Raw genomic sequence first — 27,191 nt, 5'->3', positions numbered from 1 at the left:
CACACACACACACACACACACACACACACACACACACACACACACACACACACACACACACACACACACACACACACACATACACACACACACATACTTTCGATTGAAACATTCTCTACATTCTCTACAAACTGAGTTTTTTAAGTTAAGTTGTGTTAGTTGTATTTGTTTTAGCACAGTTACAGCCTTCAAGTTATGTTATATTCACTGCATACATCTGTAAGTCTATTATGGTTTAGTATTATGAAGTTACAATGATCTACTCTTTCAAAGAGACACTTCAGTGTCTCATCATAAGAGACATTTCAGTGTTGTCTGAAGTTCAAATGTCAAATAAAGTGATCAATGAGTTGTGTTTATGTCCGGGACTCCAGTCTACTATGAATGAGGAGAGAGGGGAGGGGGGTCCTGCTTCTGAAACCACTCTATCTGGGGACCATGGCCACCAGAGCAAAGCTAAGAGGTAAGAAGAGGATTTCTAACTGTTTGGGAATGTTGTCCATCTCAGGGCTCAGCAGTAATATATCATGACACCATCATGAGTCAAAGCAAAATACAATACAATCAATACAATAAATCAGGCATCCATAAATCATGATTGTTGTTTTTTAAGGAGAGTTCAGCAAGAGCCAACCGAATCCCCTGGACCCAGCGGTGTCTCCATGGAGAAGGACTGCTCCATGGCTAGACCTGTTGGGTTCAATGAAGGACAACCTTTAGTAGAAGGACAACCCTTTACGAAAAGGTGAGGATTTAGCCCAGAAATAATGAAATCAAATGTCATCCACAAATTCTAACTTTGAAACGGTGTGTGTTTTTCTCGAAGAGTCAAGCAGGAGAGAGCAGGCTCCCCTGGACCCAGCTGTGTCTCCTTGAATACGGATGATTCTAGGATTCATCCTCTTCAATGTAAAGAAGAGGCCCACTCCCCCGGAGAGGAGAGGTAGGGCTTAAGGGTTTAAGATAACAGCTGGTTGATAGCAAAATCGAATGATACCAATGTTTAGAAGTCAAGAGAAATACAATTGATTGTGTGTGTGTGTGTTTGTGTGTGTGTGTGTGTGTGTGTGTGTGTGTGTGTGTGTGTGTGTGTGTGTGTGTGTGTGTGTGTGTGTGTGTGTGTGTGTGTGTGTGTGTGTGTGTGTGTGTGTGTGTGTGTGTGTGTGTGTGTGAACAGACAACACCAGGAGAGATCAACGGTAACCAATGCTCAGTCTTTACTGCAGCATCAAACAGAGCTGATCAAGGTTTGTGGTGCTTCTAGTCTCCAGGCTTTCTTCCTTAGACCAGTGGGATGTGAATCTAGGACAGATGGTTAGAGTCATAAAAAAAAATACTTAGTAACAATACCAAGACAAGTTTAAAGGCTCTGTTTGTAACATAAAATTCACACAAATTAACACAAATCAATTTCCTAAAGGTCTAGTGTGTACAATCGAGCCGGCCATTAGCAGTGAGGTTGCAGATTGCAGTCAACTGAATAAGTCCCGCTCATCCATCTCTTTCCAACGAAAATTAATTAGCCAAGTGTTAAAGGTCTCATGGCATGCTACTTTATGAATGCTTTTATATTAGCTGTGTTAGTGGGCCCTTAATAAAGTACTTGAAGACGTTAAAGAAATTCAGCCATGGTGCAGGATTACAGCCACTACGAGCCAGTCTCACAATGAGCTTTCCACAAACGTGCCGTTTTTTAGAGGCGGGTCAAGGTGGAGGGTGGGGGTGTGGCCCTGAGCAGCTTGCGGCCACGGTACCATGCGATCGTGTTTACAGTTGAGGTATCGCAATGGCGAGGCGCACACAGTTTTTCGCCGCGTTCTTTAAATATTTTCCAGGTGCTCCGGCTGCAGTCCTGGAGCTCTATATCTAAATAATATCATATTATCCATAGATATCTATATCATATAATAGATATTATCAGGGCCAAAAGCTGTGTGCACCTCCAGACGATATTATGAATCTCAAACAACTGCGTCGGGTTCTCCGACGTCTCTGGTTTTTCCACGTCCACATCAGTCTGAAGTAGACTGAACCACGACATGGAGGAGAAAGGGATTGTTGCCCGCAATTGTCTCCCGGGAGCCGGGAGACAATCGAGCGCCGGGCGCTCGTAGCGGTGGTGCCTCGGCGGCGGGCAGCGGGCAGCGGGGTTCCGGCGGGAGACAATCGCGGGCAACAATACCTTTCTCCTCCATTTCGCGGTTCATGTACTTCAGGGAGTCAAAACCAAGGTTTCTTTCCCCCAATTCCTTCTCAACCATGGCTGAGATAACCCCCATTACGAGTCTCGTTGTGGAAATACCCGATGTCAGAGAACCCAATGTTTTATGCGCCATAACACCAACAGCAGAACAGTTATCCAAATAAAAAAGAAGTGTACAACACTTCCGTTACAGTGTGTGTATTCACACACACACACATGTGGCGCTCGCACGGTCGTAGCTCATTGTCTCAATGGCGGGCCAAATTCTCTGGCCGGACAAGGCAGAGAAATGGGAGGTAATTTGGCTCCTTATTACGACATATGGGGCCAAATTAGAGCAGGATACCTAGTGCTCGTTTTAAACCTAACGCCATTTCTAGCTAATGGGGGAGCATATGTTGGCTAGTGGAACTCATATTAATGTTAGAAAACCTTATGAAGTGAAATTTTCATGCCATGGGACCTTTAAGTAATAACGTTCCTTAATTGATAGCTTGATTTGTAGTAAAAAAAATATTAAAACTTCACAAAGTTCATTGAATTCCTTCAAAGAACTATTCACCTAGATGCATTCTCTCTAAAGCCGTTTGTCCGTTCTGGGCTTCTGTTGAAACTAGCAGTGCCACTACGGACCCACTCCATCTGTAAATATAAAGTTCCATTCTACGGTAACAAAACACAGCGATTCTTATTTTCAAGTGATTAAAAACAAATAAAAGATCTTAAATTCTACACACTGCACATTTAAAGTCTCTGATAACCACTTCAAAAGTAAATATAAATAATATATGGTATTAAAGTTAACAAATAAACGTTCATAGATATAAGAATGTTTACAATGTTTGATAGTTGCTTGCGGACTCCAGGAGCTCTATATCTATATAATATAATAATAATAATAATAATATTATATTATATAAAATATCTAATATCTAATATCACGGCCAAAAGCTGTGTGCGCCTCGGATGATATTAGAATCATAACTGCGTCTGACATCTCTGGTACATCCACAACAAGTAAAGACTCGTAGTTGGGGGTTATCTTGGCCATGGTTTAGAAGAATTGGGGGAAGGGAGGAACTTTGGCTTTGACTCTCTGAAGTCCAGATTAAAGAGCGACATGGAGGAGAAAGGGATTCTACTCCCGTAGCGGCAGTCCGGCAGCTCTGGCGGACCCTGCCAGGCAGTCACATGGCAAACTGACAAATTAGATATCTATTTTTGTATGGAATCTTCCTGCTTCTGAAATGCGCAAACATATCCGCCCAGCGCTCGTCCGCTGTTCCACAAAATCTTATCTATGCTCTGATTGGAGAGGGATGGGGAAGTGGGTGGTAATATTCAAATGTGCCTGCTTCAGACGTAGGAGTCGGCACCAAAACTGACTCGCTTGTTTGGTAACTGTAGGCGGGGTACTTTCAGAAATGCATATCTCACTCAAAAAAGCACACACAGGCTTATTTCATAGTTTTCAAAACCGAGACCCAAAACAACCCTCCAAAATCCCAGGAAAAGGTTTTTTTTCATAATATGTCCCCTTTAATAAAGAAAAAAGTCGGTGTGGGAGTGTCCCCACCGACTTTTGGCACACTTGATTGACGTCTACCTAACCACTTCTCATTCCAATAGCTCCAGAGCCATTTAGAGATGATATCAGCAAACATCACTGAACATACATAGCTCTGTTTTTCACTGCCTGTTCAAGGTGGGACTGTTAGGCCTTTATTCAGTTGCCTTTAATCCTCCTTGCATTCTGTGTAAAATGCACTTAAGCGGAATGGAGGGGTAATTTATGTTACGCCATTAAGCCGGCAGCAGGCGGTAGTCACAGAGCCGCATCATGTCCGTGTAAAGGCTTGGCACCGCAATCGCCCACCTGCCTTCCCACAATGCCTTACCCCATGCGATAACATGCCCAATACAAAGTGAATGGGAAGGCGTTGCCAAACGCGAGGTCAGGCGTTTGGTGGGGTCAGCCCCACCAAACGCGTGACCTTGCGTGCCTTATTATTACTATAATGATAATTTATCTATTTATTTTGTTTTATATTATGTTTAGGAAAAACACCTATCCATAGTATTAGGATCAACTGTAGATCCTAGTGGGGACGTTTTAACGATGAACCCAAAGAGCTTACTACTGGAATTACCACAACTCTTGGACAATATTCCATAAATACAGAGGCCCATCCCTATCATTCTTTTAAATTATTTTGCTTGAGCACTTTATTGAGCTAATAAATGAATAAAAAGAATGGTTCTGATTATCTAAGTTAAGAGTGATGTTTGTTATGTTCCAGAGGGCTGAGGAGGACGCACAAACTTTTCTAGACAAGAGGCTGAAGAAGCTGTGGAGGGTAATTTTCCCAGATCTCCCACAATGCTCAGAGAGTCAGAGGGAAGAGGAGGAAGAGATGGATGGTAAGAAAAATGACCAGTGGAGACGCGCCCTAAAGGGAGTGGTGGACATCGCAAAGCTCTGCCTGATGGAGATGAACCAGGAGGAACTGGCTGACAAACTGTGGAGCGGTAAGAGGCGCTTATTATTATAACAGAGAAGATTTTTGTCAACAGTAGATACTCTTATTTTGAAAAACAAAGAGACAGAGCACATTGTCTGCAATTCGGATGTAAACTGAACTAAACAGGGTCATGGAAGTTTTCTATTTCCTATTGGAGGTTAAATGGTTTGATCCAGATATGTAGCGTTATTGGGGCTCTATCCGGTTAAAGAATATTAAAGGTCCGATGGCATGAAAATTTCACTTTATGAGGTTTTCTAACATTAATATGAGTTCCACCTATAGTCCCCCGGTAGCTAGAAATGGCTTTAGGTGTAAAACGAGCACTAGGTATCCTGCTCCGCCTTTGAAATATGAAAGCTCAGACGCTCCGATTTCGAATTTGGCCCCATATGTCGTCATAAGGGGCCAAGTTACCTCCCCTTTCCCTGCCTTGACCGCCCAGAGAATTTGGCCCGCCAATGAGACAATGAGCTCCGACCGTGCGAGCCCCACATTTGTGTGTGTGTCTATGTGTGTGTGTGAATACCCCCGCCACGAGGCACCCCCGCCGCGAGGCACCACCGCCGTGAGGCCCGCAGGGCAGCGGGGGTCCGGGTCCGGCGGGAGACAATCGCGGGCAACAATCCCTTTCTCCACCATGTCGCGGTTCAGTCTACGTACTTCTGATTGATGTGGAGGTGGAAGAACCACCCGGATTGTTCTAGAGCATTTACAGAACACGGCCAGAGGCTGTGTGCGCCTCGCCATTGCGATACATCCACTGTAAACTGAGCGCATGGTACCGTGGCCTCAAGCTGCTCAGGGCCACACTCCCACCCTCCACCTTGACCCGCCTCTTATAAACGGCACGTTGGTGGAAAGCTAATTGTGGGACTGGCTCGTAGTGGCTGTAATTCTGCACCAAGGCTGAATTTCTTGAACGTCTTCAAATACTGTTTTGAGGGACCACTAACAACTATATATAAGCATCCATAAAGTAGCATGCCATGGGACCTTTAAACAATATGCTGCAGATCCAGAGCAATTCACTCCCAGTGATACACAATATGAGCACTACTTTTGCAAGTCATAGGTATAATTACAAATATACTATGATTACACCAATCATATTAGATATTGCATATTGGAATTGCTTGAAGTATCAAAATAACTGGAAACATTGTAATCATAACATGCAATCCTAGTCCAGACCAGTTTCTCTCACCAAAAGTAATGAAGCCACTTAATATCATGGATGTAATCATTTAACAGTAATTATTGAGATGTATCCACTGATTCTTCTCACTTTTGTTGTTTTTGTCATTTAGAAACTGTTGCTGTAGAGTGCCAAGGTAAAATCAAGTCTCACCTGAAGAAGGTGTCTGGGTGTGTGTTTGAGGGACAGCCAGCAGGTCTGAATGACTTCTATATAGAGATTTGCATCACAAAGACAGGCAGCGGAGAGGTCAACATGGAGCACGAGGTCACAATGATGGAAACAGCTTCCAGAAAACTAGCCACTGTGGAAACAGCAATCAAATGTGAAGACATCTTTAAACCCTTACCTGGAAAAGATCTACCAATCAGAACAATAATGACAACTGGAGTGGCCGGCATTGGTAAAACAGTTTTAACACAGAAGTTCACTCTTGAATGGGCAAAAGGCAAAACCAACCACGACATACACTTCACATTTCCAATCACCTTCAGAGAGCTGAATTTACTGAAAGTGAAAGAGTTCAGTTTGCTGGAACTTCTGCATTACTTCTTTATTGAGACGAAAGAAGCAGGAATCTGTAGATATGACCGTTTCCAGGTTGTCTTCATCTTGGATGGTCTGGATGAGTGTCGACTTCCTCTGGACTTCCAGAACAACCCCACCTTGACTGATGTCACAGAGTCAGCCTCGGTGGATGTGCTGCTGACAAACCTCATCAGGGGCAACCTGCTTCCCTCTGCTCGCATCTGGATAACCACGCGCCCTGCGGCAGCCAATCAGATCCCTGCTGAGTGTGTTGACATGGTCACAGAGGTGAGAGGGTTCACCGACCTGCAGAAGGACGAGTACTTCAGGAAGAGATTCAGAGAGGAAACGGAAGCCAGCACAACCATCTCCCACATCATGACATCACGCAGCCTCCGCATCATGTGTAACATCCCAGTCTGCTGTTGGATCATGGCTACAGTTCTGAAGCACTGGTTCAAAACATCCAAGATCGGAGAAGAAATGCCCAAGACCCTGACTCAGATGTACATCCAGTTCCTGAGGGTTCAGTTCATACAAGGCGACAGGAAAAACATTGGAAGAGCTGGAACAAATCCACAGTGGAGTCCAGAGGGTGGGAAGATAATTGTTTCTCTTGGAAAACTGGCTTTTAACCAGCTGGAGAAAGGCAACCTGATCTTCTACGAGACAGACCTGGTAGAGTGTGGCATTGATATCCAAGCAGCCTCAGTGTACTCAGGAGTGTTCACCCAGATCTTTAAAGAGGAGTGTGGTCTCTACCAGGACAAGGTGTTTTGCTTTGTCCATCTGAGCATCCAGGAGTTTTTGGCTGCCTTATATTTCTTGATATCCTTCATCGATACTGGTGTCAATGAGTTCTCAAAGGAACAATCACCCTCCAAAGAAATTTACACCATCTGCCAGAGAGCTGTGGACAAGGCCTTAGAGAGGGAGAAAGGACACCTGGATTTGTTCCTACGCTTTGTCATTGGTCTCTCTCTAGATAACAATCAAATTCTCCTACAAGGTCTGCTGACAAACAAACGTTCACAACAACATCATATAGTCTCTCATATCAAGGAGAAGATAAGTGGAGAGCTCTCTCCACAGAGAAGCATCAATCTGTTCCACTGTCTGAACGAGATGAACGACAATTCTCTGGTAAATGTTATCCAACAGAAGCTGAAATCAGGGGAACAACTTTCCCCTGCTGATTGTTCTGCTGTGGTATTCATCTTAATGTCATCAGAAAAGGAGGTTGAAGTGTTTGACCTGAAGAAATACTGTGCCTCTGAGAAGGGTCTTCTAAGGCTGATGCCAGTGATAAAAGAATCCATGACATCTCAGTAAGTGTGCATTTAATACATTGCATGCAACATAATATACATAATACTAGAATACTTAAGTTTTAGAGATCAACATTTTGAAAAAGAAATCCTGCTCATATGTTTCTCTGCCATAGAGATGTGTTCCACCCCACTACCAGCGGCCCGCTGGCAGGGCCCTATAGGGTTAGTTTCTGTGATATCGCTTCTGGCCCTATTTAGTCAGTGCTAAAAGCTTACTGTCGATTTGAAAAAAATGTCGACCGTGTGCGACCGAATTTGACGTTTGGTTGCACATGTGCGACCAGTAAATTTGCCCTTTTTTTATTTTTTTACACATTAAAATGGGAAGGGGACCGTCAAAAAATCCGGAATCTGTAGCAGGCCAATGAGTGTGAGCAGGAAAGGGAATGGCGACTGTGGCAGCCTGTCGCAGCCGTTTAATTTAGGATATAGATTTCTGTTTTACCTACTTTGGGTCTGACTTTTTATTATTTTATTATTTATGAAAATACGATATTCTTGATGTGGGACAGGGGCGTTTCTAGGTTTTTGAAACATCCGGGGCTTAGTCCAAGAGGGAATAGCAAATTTTGATTGCGCATGCAAATTTTTTTTCATAATGCTTTACCTAAATATACAAAATAGGCAGGTAATTATAGCTTTGAATAGCTACCTGACTGCTGCTTATCCCCAGATATTCAAGTTACATCACATTCAAGTTATTTCAGAGTATAATGAATACAAGTGAGACAGACCTTACATTACCTAGAGGGAGAGGATCGTATGGCCATTAATGCCAATGGCAGAGCTGTCACCCAGGTCATCTTTTTCCCTGCTGTCCTTTCTCTAACTTTCCCTGTCAACTGATTCACCTGCATGCCTCCTAAGGTTCGGGTTTCTACCTCCTCTGTGCTGTCCCTAGATTTCTCCTGTCTGTTGCTCCTGAGTATTTTTGCTACCTGATTCTTAATTGTCTGATTTGCTCGCTCTACCAGGCCTTGCGATTGGGGGTGATATACTGAGCCAAATCTGTGTTTGAGTCCTATGTATGTTTCCACCTCCTGGAGGTGGGCGTTGGCGAAGTAGGTACCATTATCTGAGCAGATAACCTTTGGATATCCCCAACGGGGAATGAGTTCCTGTGTTAACCATTTGATCACTGTGTTCCTGTCCTCCCTTTTAACTGGAATTGCTTCTACCCATCTAGAGAACCTGTCGACGGCTACTAACATAAACCGTTTTCCGTCAACTCTGTTCTCCTGTCCCATATCTGTGAAATCGATGTAGATTTTCTTGAAATGGGAGCTGGGGCACGGGGAATTGTCCTTTGGTTATCTTGATTCCCGCCTTTGGTTACAGGCTTGGCACGTGTGACAGTCCTGGACATACTGGTCGCACACAGCTTTGAGTTCTGGATGCCACCAGTATCTTTCGTTCCTTTCCCGGGTCTTGGCCTTTCCTTCGTGTGCCAATCCATGCTCCTTCCTTAGGAGGAACAGCAGGGCCTTGGAGGAGACAACCGGCTTTCCAGTGGAGGAGTAGTATATTCCATCCGGGCTCTCCCTGGCCCCTTTTCCTCTCCATGCCGATTTCTCATAAGGTCCTGCTCCTCCTTGCATTTCTTTGACCATCTGTTCATCTGGGTCCAGGGCTGTTTCTTCGTTGACCATCGTCTGGTGTACCACCGGGGTGTATCCTACTTCCTTCAGATGTTCTACTTGGACGTATCCGCCTGCTTTCTTAGCTGCTTCATCCGCTGTGTGGTTTCCTCTTGCCTCCGCTGTTTGTGTTTTCTCGACAGTGCATTATGGCTACTTCTCGAGGTAGTTGGGCTGTTTTGGCTAACAGCAAGATCAGGTCTGTGTGTTTTGCTTTCGTATTAGCACTGGTGATCATCTGTCTGTCCATCATCTGTCGTCCGTTTAGGTAGGCTAGCTCGTATGCATAATTGGAATCGGTGTAGGGATTTAGCGTTCGCCCCTTGGCTATCTGTAGCCCTTCACACATATTATACAGTTCGGCTCTTTGTGCTGAAGCGGGCTGTTCTAATATGCCACTAGCCAGAGTGCTGCATATTCCTTGTTTGGTTTGTTCCACTACAGCCCATGAAGCCAGGTTTTCTCCATTGGCGGCTCTGTAGCAGCATCCATCGGTGTACAAGGTTACGTCCACTGTTTGAAGGGGTTCTGCTCTCAGTCCTGGTCGAATCTTCACTGCCTTTCTTTATTTCTTCTGAGCATACGTGAGGTTCTCCATCGTTGGGTCCGGGCATGGTGTCCGTCATGTTGGGTTTTGCGTTCCTGGTTGCTGTGGTGATTGTGTAGTCTGAAATATCAAGGTATGTTTTTACCCCGTGGATAGTGTGGACCACAACTGGGTGTGTCATCACCATGTAGGCCGTCTTGTCCAGGCTTTTGGCGGTGGCGCATATAGCTTTTCCACACTCAGGGAGTCCTTTTTCTGGTGGTTCCAGAGCAGAGCTGTGGTAGGCTAGGACTTTTCGTTTTCCTCGTTGTTTCTGCCACAGGATTCCGTTGACCACACAGTCTCTTACTGACACATCCAGGTGAAAGGGTTCTTTGTAGTCTGGGGCGGTCAGAGCCGCGGCACTATACATGCTTTGTTTTAGCCTGGTGAATGCTTCTTTTGCTTCAGGGGTCCATTCCAAGGGAGCTTACAGATTCCTGTGTCCTGCTTTGGTGATGAGCTGTCGCAGTTAAGTTGGATCGCCGGTGTAATCAGGGATGTAGGTCTGGCTATATCCTGTCAGTCCTAGGAATGATAGCATTTGTCGGACTATGATTGGCTTTGGATAGCTTCTGATCGAGTTTCTGTGTCCTTTGCGGATCTCTCTTCTATTCCCGCCTATTAATTTCCCCAAGAAAGTAATCTCTTCTTTCACCAGTTGTAGTTTGGTTTTTTTGAGCTTCTATCCTTTGTGTGCTATTGTCTGCAGCAAGGTTTCAGTCGCCTGTAGGCAAGCTTCCTTCGTCTCAGCTGCCACGAGGAGGTCGTCCACGTATTGTATTTGGACCGCGCCAGAAGGGAGATCCAGTTCTGCAAGGTCCTCCTTGAGGCAGGTGTTGAAAATGGTGGGGGTGCTTCGGAAACCTTGTGGCATCCTTGTGTATGTGTATTGTTGTCCTCTATACGTGAAAGCGAAGAAGTGTCTTGACTCAGTCGCCAAGGGGATGCAGAAGAATGCATTGGCGAGGTCCACCACCGTGAACCATCGATGTTCAGAGCTCACAGGATTCAGGGCAAGAGTGATTTGTAGAGAACCCATTTGGTCCCTCCCTAATAGATTGACGGGGCATGATGGGGCGTAAAGGAACGAATGAGATCCTCTCTGTTCCAGTATGTACTTGATTCAACCACTCTATTTCATCCTAGACAAACCACAAAGCGGGCTCAATGTTCAAAATACCGGAAAAAACGAATAGCTCACAGCAACATATTGAAAAAAAGAACTATGAACTAGTTCATTTTTTGTAACTGTGAACTTAGTTCAAAATGTTGAATTATGAACGTTGAACTGAACTAGTTAATTTTAAAATTTGTGAACTGAACTTTGAACTAGTTCATGTAGAAAGTGAACTTTCCAAGCCAACGGGAAAATATGCAACCGATTAATAAAGTAATAAGACTATTCCGACCAGCTGCACCGCTCCGTAACGGCGATCAACCCAAATAGTCGGTTATAACAATACAAATGTGAGTAATCCGTCTCCTCACTATCAAACCATCTCCTGATGGTCAAACACAAATAAACCGCTGTAATACGTCTCCATACGGTACAAACATTAGGCCTAGATGGGATGGATACTGTCTATCATCATTCCCATAAACATAATTCTGGCTCCTTGTATATAATTATTTAATTAAATCTTTCAGTGTTTTCCGCGACCGTCCAACTACACGGCTGTTATGATTTTTAACCCCAGGCCCAAAACCACGGAGGCACCACCAACTCTTACACCTGAATGTTCCTAAACTAAGCTAAGTCTGATTTTAGTCGATTGACAATAGGTTCTGTTACCTTTTTAGTGGCGCCTGTGAAGAGTTGGTGGGTGTCTCGGTGGCCGCGTGTCCCCGAGCCTCGGACCCCGGTACTTTCCAAGAACATCGAGAGTCACCAAATTGCAGAGTTCTTTGAAGAAAGTAGTCCAATCCGGATCGCTTTTAACTCACTTTATTTGTCAAAGTATTTCGGTATGGTAACTACGAAGCAAAAGGAGGGGAAGTGTATTGAACACGTGCGAGTGACTCCCAGCTGGTCAATAACCCTAACCCGCAAGTCTGAACTACCGGAAGTTTCTGCCTTTGTTTTGCTTCCGGTCCTGTTTAAATACCTAGTAGGTGTGACCAGGGGCGGAGTGGGACACTAACTGTACGTCCACACCAGAAGCGAATTGAGCGACCAAATCGCCGGAAGTCATTCACTTTCTATGGCCAAGAGCGACCAAAGCGACCAAAGCGACCAACGCTACCAGCGGCCAAAGTTGAGCGACCAGAGCGTCAAAAAAAAGTTGAAAACGTTTTAACTTTATGCAAATGACTATTACGCGCTTCAGCGGCCAAACACTGACAGCCAATCGGAATGTAGACGCTCTTCGCTTGCGTGGATCCCAGGGAACACCGGCAGGCACTTTGGTTCCTACCTACCTTTATTCACTCACTGAACAAAATGTCGGCTGAAGTATTAATCGCGGCTGTAACTGGGCACCCGGTGTTGTACGACCCAACCCCTTTTTCAGTTCAGAGATCGAAACGCCATAGTGGTTTGGATACCAAGTGATGATAAGCGGGAGTATTTATACATCTAGAACAGGGGTGCCCAACCAGTCGATCGCGGTCTACCAGTAGATCGCCGACAGATCCCAAGTCGATCGCGAGGGGTGAAGAAAAAAAAAAAAAAAAAGTTCTTTTTTTTTTTTTTTTTTTTTTTTTTCTAACCCTTTTTATAAAATTAAATTTGCGCGGGACATATACGCGCGGTAGCGCATGTGCTGTTAACAGCAGTTGAAAGCCGTCAACAGTAGTTACACACTCCTAAACGTTGGCATGGCTGAGGGGAAACAAGCTAAGACCTACCATTTTCACCCTGAGTAGGAGGAAGATTATTGATTATCGTTGAGAAGGTGCCGTGCGCAGACGGAATGAAACCCCCACTGAAGTCCGTAGGTTCACGATACAACCCCCCCCCCCCCCCCCCCCCGTCAATAATTGTTCTCTACCCCCCCCCCCCCCCCCCCCCCCCCCCCCCCCCCCGCTTGAAGGTAGGTTTGCTGGTAGATCTCGGGAGGTTGGCTACTTGAAAAGTAGATCTTGGGTCAAAAAAGGTTGGGCACCCCTGATCTAGAACGTTCGTATTTAAGCGGAAATCATTTTCATTTGCTTTCCATGCCACCAATCTAACCAACCAATCGCGTGTAGCATGCTTTAAACAAAACCCAAAAAGTTTTTGAAATCGTCACATAAACAAACTAATCGACAAGACGAGGGATAAATGACAATATATCTCTTGTCTTTTATCCCTCTATTCCCCACTATTCACGGAGCCTGAGGTGAATAATTCTTAATTAAATAGTCTAGATAGATAGATAGCCTAGTCAAGTCTTTATTAATACCAAACGACACAAATCGTCGGGAATCCATTTAGGTGGTTCGGCCCACACAGGACAGTAGCCTACAAGACCACACAGAACAAGTCTGACTGGACATACACACAATACATCACATTAAAAATAGACACGCGTTGATAGATAGATAGATATGTTCCATTATTTGCTTTGCGGAGCTAACCAGTCCTGTGCACGTATGCAAATTAGCCATGTGTGCCAATGTCTATTTGTTTTGAGTGCGACGAATGAGTGCAGATGGAGATCAGTGAAACATATTTTAACTAGCCTACTACAGCACGCAGGGTTTTTTGTTCTCGGTTGTAATTAGCCTACATTTTAGGAGTTTTTTTATATTGGGGGGAATCACTGTTGTCGAAGCACTTTATCCAACAAGCAAAACCGTCTCGGCAATATGGCCAAAGTGTATGGGAGTTAACTCTTTGATATGGCTGTCTGTACTAAAAGCATACGGCTCCTTTAAATGCTTCTGCATAATCGAATTGTACATCATGAGCGACTTGAGCGACCAAAGCGAACAGAAATATTCGCAGCGAAACTTTGTGAGCGACCAAAGCGCTCCTGGTGTGGATGTACGGTAATAGCCACCGGGAGAATCCTCCCCGGTCCGGCCCTCCCCCCCCCCCACTAAAGTAAACTGTAGTTCGTATTATTCATTTAATGGCTATGAAAGTTCTGTAACGCCTGAATAATGAAGAATTAAATGAAGTAAAAAATATATATGTAAAAAAAAAAACTTGAATGAGACATAGAGAGTAAGCAAGTGGTATAAATATTGGTTGGATGTTCTCGATGTGGATGTTAATTTCGGGGATTTTCACGGCGTCTTGACGGGGAATAAATTATGCTCAGGGCCGGCTTGCAGACGCTTCGCGGCCGCTCACAACTGTGGGCCGGTCCAACTGACTTCGCAGGCCGCTACACAATTGCGGGCCGGTCCACCTGACCTCGCTGGCCGGCCGGTCGACCGGGAAATCTCCCGATCGTCCCGACTGCCACTCCGCCTCTGGGTGTGACGATGTGACGTGTTAGCCTCGGCTTCCTCACCTGTCTAAAGGTGCTGCCTTCTGTGGATGGAGTAGCTATTGCAGCATTCAGCAAGGTCATGCTCCCCTTGTGGCTATGTACAGTATTTACGGCTTATATGTTCGGTCCTGCTTCCTAGTGGCTATGTGAGGGTAATACAGCTTGTGTGTTTGAATCTGCTTCCTAGAGGCTATGTGGGGGCAGCTTATGTTCTTAAAATACATAACAGACTTGTACAAGATAGACCAACTATTCAAAACCATTTATCAAATATGAGGCTGGATAATTATGATGGCATTTCAAGTCTCGCTCTGAAATCTCGTTGTTGATGATGATCAAGCGAAATGGAAAGAAAACATTTTATTTTCCTGTCGAGCTTGCAAGACACTGGGGGAATCCATGCACACCTGTGATTGAAAGGCAACATGGATGCCCAGAAACAATCAGTCAGGAGGTGCCCTTATTATTCAGAAATTAGCCTGGAACGGTCTAAAAATTAAATCAGTCTCATATAGAGGCAAGCACCGTTCCCTAGAAACTGATGTTCTGACAGGACCCATTTCACCTATAGATGGCCGATGGCTGTAGCAGTTCTAACCAATAGCCCTCAAATGATAGCTCTCTCAAATTATACCTCCTCATATTAAATACAGCACCTTTAAACCAATAAAGTGTTTCTAATGCATTTGATGAAATTGAATTGAATAATTCCTGTTTATTTTTTTTGAAGGCTGAATGCCTGTAAGCTGTCAGAGAATTGCTGTGGAGCTCTGGCCTCAGTTCTCAGCTCAAACTTTCGGCTGAGAGAGCTTGACCTGAGGACCAATGATCTGCAGGATTCAGGAGTGAAACTGCTCTCTGCTGGACTGGGGAGTCCACACTGTAAACTGGAAACTCTCAGGTCATTTTTACTCAAAGTGCACACAGTTACACCACAAGGTTCCATATCGGAAGACATTTAAAACATGTCTTCTGACTCGTCTGCTCGCTGACCCGCTTTAACTTGAAGCACTGCCATAACCGAGTCAGTGTTGAACCAAGAGGGGATCCGAAAAACACTGACCTCCTCCACGCAGGACTTACTTGTGATATATATTTGATTTTTGAGAGTTATTTGAAATACTGCCTGTGTTCAAACCAATTAGACCGTTCCAGAAATTAAATGGTATAAAACACACGGTTGACTTAATGTTGGGAAGAACTAGCCTGGCTATTGCCAGACCAAGCTCAATCGTAGATTGCACTATGGTTTAGGGAGGCTGCTGTCATTTCCTTCAACTGAAGAGGCGTGATCAACGGGCGTAGTTCAAATGACTCTGTGCGCAATTGAATAGTCCTTCAACCAATCAGACCAACGATCAAAAAGCCAGGCAATAGCCCGCCAGCGGGAAAATCCAGCTTGGTGATTGGCTCCAGTAAAAGCAGATCGGAAACAAAAAGAAATGTATTGCTCCTCTCCAGCCTCTGCTGCAGAGCGAATTCAAATCGCCGGACGGCCTGGAGGTACCCAGTCTAGGGGAGAATCCTTTTCTGAAATGTTACAGTAGCCCTGGAAAAAATCAGGGTTGGGCAGCACCACTAGTACATGGTTGGTTTTGTTATTTTATTCATGTTTTCACACCTCATAATATCTCCTGCACCCTCTGCAGTTCCTCCACACCCCCCACTTGTCTAATACATCCATGCTACAACTTTCCATTAATAAATATCCAAATAAACACAAACTATAATAAAAGTGATGCAATCTCTCACAAGGCTAGGCTATTGTTAAGCTAGCAAGCTTGTCACGTATTTTGGAGGATTGAAGGGAGCAGTGATATATTACTTAAGAAAAGATTTTGATATGATCACCAACACATTCCTGTTTATTTTGTGTGAAGGCTGAATGGCTGTCATCTGTCAGAGAGATGCTGTGAAGCTCTGGCCTCAGTTCTCAGCTCCAACTCCTCTAAACTGAGAGAGTTGGACCTGAGTACAAATGATCTGCAGGATTCAGGAGTGAAGCTGCTCTCTGTTGGACTGGGAAGTACACACTGTACCCTGGAAACTTTAAGGTCAGTTTTACTCACCCCCCCTCTCCCGTCCCATATATGGGACACTGGTTGTTAGGAGGTTAACAGATTAATATCCATATAAATTCCCAGGTCTAAATGAACTCAATATGTCCTCTTCATAGGAATAACTCCACAGACTGTATATTCATTTCGCCATGATAGTATAAGTTGTATGTTATATTCTTACAGTTTGAGAATAATGGTATAATTAAGCAATAGATCACGCCAGGCTGTGGTATGTGCTCATTATACCACTGTTAAGGGGCGTTGTCCGGCCCCGACGCGCAGCGGAGGGCCGGCGACCCCCTTCACAGTGGTATAATGAGCACATGCCACTGACTGAAGTCTGAAGTGATCTATTGCTTTTATACAACGGTTACTATTATGGCGAAACGAAAGTCATAGACACACTACATTTAAAAAGAAACCAAGAAAGTCAAAATAGCTGTTTAATTAAAGAATACAAAAAAGTAGTCCCTCCTGGCTGCCGCTATGCATCGACGGTCGCTATGCAACACACTTTAGCGTCCCTCCGAGAGAAGGCTCCGATAGAGCGGTTCGCCGGCAATTTATCCTATGGACAACGTGACGTGGGGAGGCAGTTCACTCGCCGTGTGCCTAAGCTTTCGTTAGTCTCTCCATCGCCTTGCTCACTCCCGGAGTAACAACATTTACACGCTCTCCATCATCCAACATATGTTTTACTTTGTAAATGTTTCTACTTCCAGGCGCGGAGTGATATGCAAACTTTGACAAAATGATCGGGCGTCATAGCAGTTATGTATACGCTCATTATACAACAGTTGGGAACCAATCAGATCGCTGGATTTAGGTCCCCCGTTGTATAAGGTGTATTTTGTATTACTTTCTTGTTCTACTGATTATTAGGTAGTCAGGCAGTGTGGTGGAGTTTGGAGTTCAAAGTTTGGTTTCGAATTCTATTTTTTTGGTTAAAAATCAGTCATCTTACTCTTAACGTCATTCCTTAACAATCAAAATGTGAAAAGTAGTGCATTTTCAATTCTCTTAAAAAATGTAAACACGATTACTAAAATATCCCTGTTTATTTTGTGCGAAGCCTGAATGGCTGTCATCTTTCACAGAGATGCTGTGAAGCTCTAGCCTCAGTTCTCAGCTCCAACTCCTCTAGTCTAATAGAGCTGGACCTGAGTACCAATGACCTGCAGGATTCGGGAGTGAAGCTGCTCTCTGCTGGACTGGGGAGTCCACACTGTACACTGAAAACTCTCAGGTCAGTTTTACTCAATGTATAAACAGTGAGGTCCCATAACACAAGGTTCCATATCGGAAGAAATGTAAGACCTCTTAATTACAACACCCTCTTTTGAGAATGTCCTCCGATATTACGTCTAAAAATATCAGCTTATAACTCACAACATGCGATGACCCCATTCATGTATGATTGGAAATGTTAGACCTCGTGGTTTAGGTGGATATTCTAATACAGTTGTTCTCACTTTCTTCTCTTATATATTCCCTTTAACAACATTATTTTAATTCTGACCCCCCATGTAACAATCAACAACTCATATCCATTAAAGGTAATTGATAAAAAGGATAGGTAATCCTCTTCCCACCTCTCAGAAATGTCCCTATGATGAATGATGTAGTTGTTTTTCACGGTGGCACAGGTGCTCCCACCCACTCACACAACCCAGTCATCGTTGGGGGGGGGACTGATTATACCAATGTTTAAAAGAGAAAAAATATATATCCAAGAGATCAAGAGTCGTTCAGACCAGTGCTTGTTTTTTCTTTGCATGCTCTTGAATAGCACTAGTGCTGCGTTGCAATTTAAATGAAACTTTGCACAATATACAAACACCTTTAAAGTTTTATGATCAATTGAAGCCCCCCTATATGTTCAAAGACATTCTGTCCTTTCTCCTACGCAATGCTGCCTGACGCATCTTGTTGGACCGTAAATTTGGGTTTAGGGTTCTTTAGTAAAGCTTTATTACAACTTCTACTTAAAACTGTGCTTTTAAAGGAAACTTTATTCATACATTTTATTTCAAATTATATTTTGCTTTGTATGTGACATTTAACTAATAACCTAGTTTAATAACATTTATAATGTTAAAACATTGATAATGTTAAAAGAGGTGACATTCTAATAAATGTCAGCACAGTTCTAAACATTGCCTTGTTAATTTTGTGTGAAGGATGATTGGCTGTCATCTGTTGGAGAAATGCTGTGAAGATCTGGCCTCAGTTCTCAGCTCCAACTCCTCTAGTCTGATAGAGCTGGACCTGAGTACCAATGACCTGCAGGATTCAGGAGTGATGCATCTCTCTGCTGGACTGGGGAGTCCACACTGTACACTGGAAACTCTCAGGTCAGTTTCTAATCTTACTACTATAATAGCAGGCCTGTCGCACCAGTTACTCAAGTGACTCAAGTGCCCATGTGCCAAGCACAAAAGCATATATACACCGCAAGCACGCACACAAACATACACGGAAACGCACACACATGCGGACACACTACACACAGATACACACACAAGCACGCGCACACACTGCACGTCAACACAAAGGCAGCGACACGTACACAGAAGCGCACACACACACACACACACAAATACACACACACACGCACACGCACAAGTAAGCCGTTTAACGGCTCCGCCATCTGCACAAGCGCAGGTAAGAACACACACGCAGGGCCGGCGCTGGACGTTTCGGAGCCCTAGGCGACTCGAAATCAACTTGCGCCCTGGACAGGTCTTGCGAGCGGGGGGGGGGGGGGGGGTGCTACGCTGACGGTTTCGGGCCGCCCTGACAATTGCTCACGCGCCCCCTCGTATATTTTAATTGATATATTTTTTAATTAAGGGCGCCACCAGAGGGCGCCCCCAATGCATTTGTCGCCCTAGGCGGTCGCCTAGCTCGCCTATGCCGATCGCCGGCCCTGCACACACGCAAGCACATACATGCGCACAAACATACACGGAAACGCACACACTCAACACACACACGCGCACACACTGCATTTCAACACAAAGGCAGCGACACGTACACAGAAGCGCATACACACACACACAGTTACACACACACACACACACAGGTATGACGTTTAATGGCTCCGCGATCGACACACGCGCAGGTAAGAACACACGCACACACACCGCAGCGACACTCGCCCAGGTAAGACGGGCGATTGTGTTGTGTGATGATATGCCGACCGGCATATCATCACACAAGTGACTTGATCTTAAAGAGACAGTTTGCCTATAACACAACGAAAACATGTCAAAAGCACAGAAGGCTATGGTTAATTATGTCTGTAGAGTCTACCACAAGCCTACACTGTATTCTACTCCTTGGGCCTCCCGAAATGTCTTCACACTTTGTTGCTCAAACTTAATATTGCACATCTCCTTGAGCCTCCCGAAATATCTTGCGTTATTGATATCCCCCTTCCCCCCTGAAGACTGTTTTCGTTGATTTATTTTTCTTATGTTTTGTGTGTATGCTATGTGTGACTGTAGGATACTACTGCCTGTCTTGGCCAGGACACTGGAAGAGATGTTTATATGTAATCTCAATGATGATTATTATTTTCAACTAACCAATAGAAGTTGCCTTGCATTTTAAAATGTCAATCCGTTTATCAGCCCTAAATAACAGTAAAAGCTATTTAATAATTGATTTGCATGCATAGTGTTCTACACTTTACATTGAACAATTCCCCCTGTTAATTATAGCTAGAGGTCGAAAACTCTAGTAATTATAATACCAACCTCTTCTTAAAATTAAATTTGAGTTTAAAGGAGACATATTATGGTGTTTTCCCAACGACTGAACATAGTATATGAGTTCAAGAAAACATGTTTTTGAAGCTGTTTGCTGGAAATAGCTTTTAGGAAAAAAAATCTCGTCTACCGCTTTTACCCTCTGTGTCAGTCCCTTCAGAATGCGCTTTTTCTTCACCGTTCAAAGCGGGATGTTTATTGCGGGGGAGGAGCCGCGGCGGCAGTCGTGATCGTAATTTCCGGTTAGTGCACCACGGAGTACTCGATTTGGAACAGCACTCACACACTGAAAAATTAACATGCTCAAGTGAGTACGGATAGTATACTTCCTTTAAGTGTACTCATGGAAGTACGGGTATTGGAACACGGCACTGGAGCTCTCTGCCGCCAGAGGCTACGGCGGCAGTCAGGCAGCTCTGGCGGTGGGTGCTCGGCCGCAGTCCGGCCGAAGCTTCTGCGGCAGTCCGGCAGCTCCGGAGGGGGGAGCTCCGCGGCAGTCTGACAGCTCAGCTCCGGGAGTAAAAATCCCTTTCCCCTCCATGTCTCCTCCTCCGGACTGCCGCCGAAGCTTTGGCAGCAGTCCGGCGGCTCCGGCGGGGGGAGCTCGGCGGCAGTCCATGAGCGCTCGTCCGCTGTTCCACTAAATCTTAGCTCTGCTCTGATTGGAGGGGAGTGGGGAAGTGGGAGGTAATATTCAAGCGTGCCCCCTTCCTACGTAGGAGGGGGAGCCGAAACTGACTTGCTTGTTTTGAAACTGTAGGCAGGGTATTTTCAGAAATGCATATCTCACTCAAAAAATCACGGACAGACTTCTTTCAAAGTTTGTAACCAGGGACCCGAAACAACATCCCAGGAAAAGTGCTGAAACAAGGTTCAGGTTAAAGCTCGCTCAGCTCGGAGGCCACACAAAAAAATAATGATATTGACAGCCAACAAGTTAAATAATGAAATAATTAATTTATGACCAATAGTACTTTTGGAGGATTTGACATTAGTTTGTGATCTAAAGGAGCATTTTTGTAATGCAGTTGCACAAATGTGATGATGTCATTTATGTACAGTGTGTGTAATGACGACATTTAAACCAAACAACCCCTTCAGTGGACCCAAATTTGACGCTGAAAAGATGTCACTCCGACGTCACATTTGGACTATAAATAGCCCTTACACAGAGATCCCTTGGACGTCAACATTAGACGTTCGGTAGACGTCGAAAGAAAAGATGTCGCCCTGTGTTACAAAACAACCCCTTAAGTGGACCGAAATTTGACAACACAGAAAAGACGTCTCAATGTGCAGTGGGATCATTGGTGCATTCACATTGCTGGAAATTATGGGGAAAACATCTTTGCGATGCCGGAAAGTTTGCATGAACGACACCTAATGACGCTGTTATGATTCTACCTCTGTTCGGCAACTCGGGCCAAATTTTGATAACAGAGTTGCCCTGTTGGTGACGTATCGTTTACTAGTGATGTGCATGAACATGGCGGAACATGAACGTTTTACTCAATATAAAAGAATCAACCATCATATCACATACTTTACTATTGATTTACGTTGTAACGTCTGTTGGCATGACTTTGCTCAGTTTTAAACATTGTGTACTGGTGAACCAGCTCTAGATAAGGGCAAGTGTTGCCTTTCATACAGTGGCAATACTGTATGTGCTTCTCATAAATAAAACCAAAAGGATAGTAGGTGATAGACATCAAGTTCTGACTGGTTTTTATCGGCTAGTTCTTCCCTGCTGTGCAGAACTTTAAGATTCCCAACCGGCTGTTTCCCAAGTGCACATTAACGGTCGCTGTCGGGAACACGCGTAAGCTTGAGCATCATCACTGGCGATCCGTCTCGTTACCACCAGGAGTGAACGCCCCTCATGTGTATATTTCCTGCACCTGTCTTAGGCATCCAAATGACGTCCAAATAATTTACCCAGTTCAAAGGTGAAATGTTGCACGTCAAAATGACATCCAAGTTGGGTCATGGTTTGACATACAAATAGTGGACCTAGTTTGGACGTCACATAGATGTCCTTAATTGGTCATGGACCAACGGACCAGATATAGACATGATCTTCACGTCTATCTAATGTCAAATGTTTAGTGGGGAAGGTTATGTACAAGTACCTGTTCAGTTCTACTAATTTCAACTGACTTGTGAAAACTGCTTAGAAAAAATCCAAATGATTTGACAGAAATCAACTTTTTTTTTTTTGTTACGCAAATAGTTACTTTCCCTGCTAACTAGTTACTTTTCATTAAAGAGTAATACAGTTACTGTGATGTTATGAGCTTGTAACATTAAGAACTCCAGTTCCCAGCCTGGTCAGCGCCAGGCTGGATGCGCACTTAGCCCTTCACGTACAGGCAGACAGTGGCTGTAAGGAGAATAGGGCGTATTTATTTATTCTATCTCTTCCAGATAGAAAAAATTGTGTGTGTGTGTGTGTGTGTGTGTGTGTGTGTGTGTGTGTGTGTGTGTGTGTGTGTGTGTGTGTGTGTGTGTGTGTGTGTGTGTGTGTGTGTGTGTGTGTGTGTGTGTGTGTGTGTGTGTGTGTGTGTAGGTTGTCTGGTTGCCTGGTCACACAGGAAGGCTGTGCTGCTCTGGCCTCAGCTCTGAGCTCCAACCCCTCCCATCTGATTGAGCTGGACCTGAGCTACAATCACTCAGGAGACTCAGGAGTTACGCTGCTCTCTGCTGGCCTGGAGGATCCACGCTGGAGTCTGGACACTCTCAGGTATGGAGAAGATAGCTCACCATTCAGAGACAATGGCTTCAACCCCCTGCTAGATGAAGTGGTTTAAAAAAGGAAGGAATGAGACTGCAGATTATGAAAGTTTCCATGTTTAAAAACAATATTCTACTCTAACTTTGTTTATCCCCCAGTGTGGAGCACGATGGAGTGGGGAGGCTGATACCAGCTCTAAAGAAGTGTAAGTGTTGTATAGTTTGTAATCTGTTGATTAATCCTCAACCAACTACTACAACAAACTGTTGATAAAAAGTATATCTGTTGGTGAATCCTCAACCAACTAGAGATAATACAACAAACTGTTGACAAAAAGTCTATTTGTTGATGAATCCTCAACCAACTAGAGATACAGTGCACCAGAACATAATGTGAAAATATAAAGCAGCCTAATCATGTCTTGTTCTCCTGTCAGATGCCTGTGAACTCACACTGGACCCAGACACAGCCTACAAACATCTCCTTCTGTCTGAGTTCAACAGAAAGGTGACGATGGTTAGGAAGGAGCAGTTGTATCGTAAACGCCCACTGAGATTTGACCACCAGAACCATGTGTTGTGTAAAGAGGGTCTGACTGGCCGCTGTTACTGGGAGGTTGAGAGGGAAGGAGATGTTTATATAGGAGTGGCATACAAAGGAATCCCAAGGAAAGAACGGAATGCTGAAGGCTGGCTTGGCGAGGACAACAAGTCCTGGAGTCTTTATTGTTATGATGGTGGTTACACTGCCCGGTACAACGGTAGTACAACAGACATACGTCTCCACCCCTCTGGCTCTGACAGGGTAGGAGTGTATCTGGACTGGCCTGCTGGCACTCTGTCCTACTACAGAGTGTCCCCAGATGTAGGAGGGTGCTCAGACACACTGACACACATCCACACCTTCCAGTCCGCATTCACCCAGGAGAACCTCCTCCCTGCGTTTGGGCTATGGGGATTTGGTTCCTCAGTGTCTCTGTGTTGGATATAGCCACACACACATACACATGTGCTTATACAGACACACACACACACACGCACACACACACACACACACACACACACACACACACATATATATATATATATATATATATATATATATATATATATATATATATATATATATATACGGGCAGACAGGTTTGTATGCAGGATATAAAGCATATCAAGGTCATACGAGTGTCTCTTGGCTGTTCATTGCTTAGCCATCTCTGTATTCCTACAGCATTGGAATACGTCGCGGCATGGTGAGATTAAAGGGGGACAGCCCGGTTGAGTGTGGGGGTGATTTTCTAATCCGATAAAGCGTTTGTTTTGGAGATCACCAGTTGTTATCTGGATGCATGTCTGGAATATCCGCTTCTGGACCCCTGGATGTACATGTTTTGCATTGTGTTGTTCTAGCAACTGCTGTTTATGCTCTTAGGAGTCAACTTGGAGATTGTAGTGTTTAATCTAACACTCAACAATGCTCTTATCTCTTCTGAAAGTCTAGCATGGTGAACTGTAAGAGCAGGTGACTTCTAAGATCTTCCATAGGGTTAGCCTAGCAGGTTTCAGAGATCTATTTTCAATTATTATTATTTGTTTTAATCTTGATATGATTATTCGTATTGTACTTTACTACAATATTTTGGATAGAGTACTTCATTATAACAACATTTTCAAACTAAAGGGCTCTGATAGCCTTTTCTATTTTGATAAGCGTGTGCAACCTGATTTAAAGCTGATTTAATTATATCTTAACATCGATTCCTGGTGTTTCTTTTGGGGGCCACACGGCAGAAGAACATATTCAGTTTTTTAAAGATTTGTGTGCACCTGTTTATGATTTGTAATGTCTGCTACTTATACTTTTATCATTCTGTTCTGTGCGTACATGTAAGGGGTCCTATACTCCATTGCATTTGTTAATAAAGCATTATGATAATAAACAACTCAGTGGATCCAACTAAATCATCTTGTGTGTTCTTCCGCTGAATCTTCCCTTCGGTTCAGTAGGAATCCTCCAGGCTGAGCAGATTTTTTCTCCAGAGCTCTCTGTTGATTATCCTAGCAGCACACCTGTGTCCTCCCAGCCCCATGGTTGGATCCCAGCTGGCCTGTATGGGGTCCCCTGTGAGTTTGGATGCGTGATCAGTCCCTCCCATGGCTCTTCATCAACTCATTGTCGGCTTAAAGGAGACATATTATGGTGTTTTGCCAACAAGTAAACATAGTAATTGAGTTCCAGAAAACATGTTTTTGAAGCTAATTGCTGGAAATAGCTTTTAGGAAAAATAATCTCGCCTACCGCTATTGTGGTAGAAATTACTGATTATATTCTATGGTAAACTGTGATTATTATGAGGTCTTTATATCTAATAGTGGAAAACACACGGTGCCTGGGGGTCTGGGTTTAGAACAGATGGAGGGGCCCCTAAAAGGAGCAGGGCTATCTTTGGGCTATCTTTGCTGACCATTTGTTGCCCATTTGCTGACCATTCAGGTTAAAATGGATTTATGACTGAATGGAGGCAGACACCTCAAGGAGAAGCTGCTCTGTTTGTGTGTATAAAAAGACGCCGCAGTTTGTGAACCACAGTGACTCTATAGACCTACTCAGGCTGTTATCGTTGTTGTTTTTCTTCACGATAAAGTCTTTTTTCAATTCTTGCTCCGGACCCTTCGATTTATTTTACACTCTCTCTCTTAAATTAGTCTAAGTGTTTTAAATCTCGATTAATCTTCGACACTATTCCCCTCTGTTTCAGTCCCTTTAGAATGCGCTGTTTCTGGTGTCTTTAGCTTTAATGCAAATGAGCTGCTTCCCATTGACCAATGAGCTGTCAGACTGAAACACAGCATGGAGGAGAAGGGATTGTTCCCGTTTGTGGACTCCTGGAGCTCTATATCTATATAATATAATATAATAATAATAATATTATCCATGGGTATTTTTATAATATGTCTAATATCATGGCCAAAAGCTATTTGCGCCTCGGATGATATTTAGAATCATAAAGACTGCATCTGACGTATCTGCTACTTCCACCACAAGTAGACTCATATTTTGGGTTATCTGGGACAAGGTTGAGAAGAATTGGGGGAAAGGAACTTTGTCGTTGACCGTCTGAAGTCCATGAACCGCGACTTGGAGGAGAAAGGGATTGTACCCCGGGAGCGGAGCTGCCGTACTGCCGCCGAGCTCCCCGCGCCGGAGCTGCCGGACTGCCGCCGAGATCCCCCTCAACGGACCTGCCACCTTCGGCGGCAGTTCAGCTCCTGGAGTACACCCGCCGGAGCAGCCGGAAAGCTTCGCCGTTTATTCATATCTCACTCAAAAAATATTTGTATGCATGTGGGAGCACCACAGACACAAAACAACACCCCGAATCCCAGGAAAAGTGTTGTTTTCATAATATGTCCCCTTTAAGCATTGGGGGACCATGAGCTCAGTCCCCTGCAGACATGTCCTCCAACACACACACACAACAGTGGAGTCTCCATTCACCTCTTCGTCAGTTTGTGGTGGGAGGATAGTACTAGTGGCCGGCGGCAACTTTTGACGCGAGGCATGCTGATTAGACCGGATATAGTATTTGGTTTAAAACAACCACTCTAACGTAATATGGTGATGTTTAATAACGGAGTTGGTGTGTCGGTCGAAGCGTTGGCTGCTGGTGCGTGACTAAAAAGCTGAGATTCTAATGGGCTTTGTTGCGCTTTGTTGCGCTTTGTCACGCGGTTAAAAAGCTGCGGCAAATTCAGTTTTAATTCAGTGCGGCATGGTTTGACTCGGCGTGGGCCAAAAGTGTCAATGGAGGAGGGGAGCAGAACAGCCCAGTCACTTTCAGCGCTCACAGCATTCAACCAGAAGGACGCGTTGAGGTGACGAATACTACCCAATCACAGCACATTACACCCTAATGTGCTGTCATTGGGTAATTATCTACGGGTCTCTACGACTACAGGAGCAGGCAGTCTGTCCACACGCAATGCTCGCACTCACACACTTGCGTGTGTTTATGGTAACGTGTGCGTTAACATAACTATCAAAACATTAACATGGACATGCACTATGGAGCACAGTTAATGGTGAGCAGTTTGGTGATGATGAAGCTCATTGCAAAATGTGTTTTAAATGTTTGTTTGAAATTTGCTACAATAGATTTAGCTACTTGACCAAATGTGTAATTGCATGTTGAATCATT

At 44.3% G+C, this 27,191-nt stretch overlaps 1 protein-coding gene across 2 annotated transcripts; it reads left to right on the top strand.

Moving 5' to 3' along the window:
- The first annotated feature begins 168 nt into the window (after positions 1–168).
- Positions 169–25,867, top strand: LOC130380793 (NACHT, LRR and PYD domains-containing protein 12-like). Of its 2 annotated transcripts, none has more exons than XM_056588134.1 (13): positions 169–463; positions 617–745; positions 827–943; positions 1,178–1,247; positions 4,504–4,732; positions 6,036–7,779; positions 15,160–15,330; positions 16,310–16,483; positions 17,562–17,735; positions 18,670–18,843; positions 22,832–23,005; positions 23,155–23,201; positions 23,433–25,867. In XM_056588134.1, exons 1-13 carry the CDS (start codon positions 255–257, stop codon positions 23,984–23,986), a joined length of 3,966 nt encoding a protein of 1,321 aa, XP_056444109.1. In that variant the 5' UTR covers positions 169–254; the 3' UTR covers positions 23,987–25,867. The 2 variants fall into 2 exon arrangements, with proteins under 2 accessions (XP_056444109.1, XP_056444108.1); XM_056588133.1 differs by having other exon boundaries at positions 614–745.
- The last annotated feature ends 1,324 nt before the right edge of the window (positions 25,868–27,191 follow it).

Source organism: Gadus chalcogrammus, chromosome 4 (genome assembly GCF_026213295.1).
Source record: "Gadus chalcogrammus isolate NIFS_2021 chromosome 4, NIFS_Gcha_1.0, whole genome shotgun sequence".
NCBI lineage: Eukaryota > Metazoa > Chordata > Actinopteri > Gadiformes > Gadidae > Gadus > Gadus chalcogrammus.
This window is presented reverse-complemented; position numbering and strand designations above follow the sequence as displayed.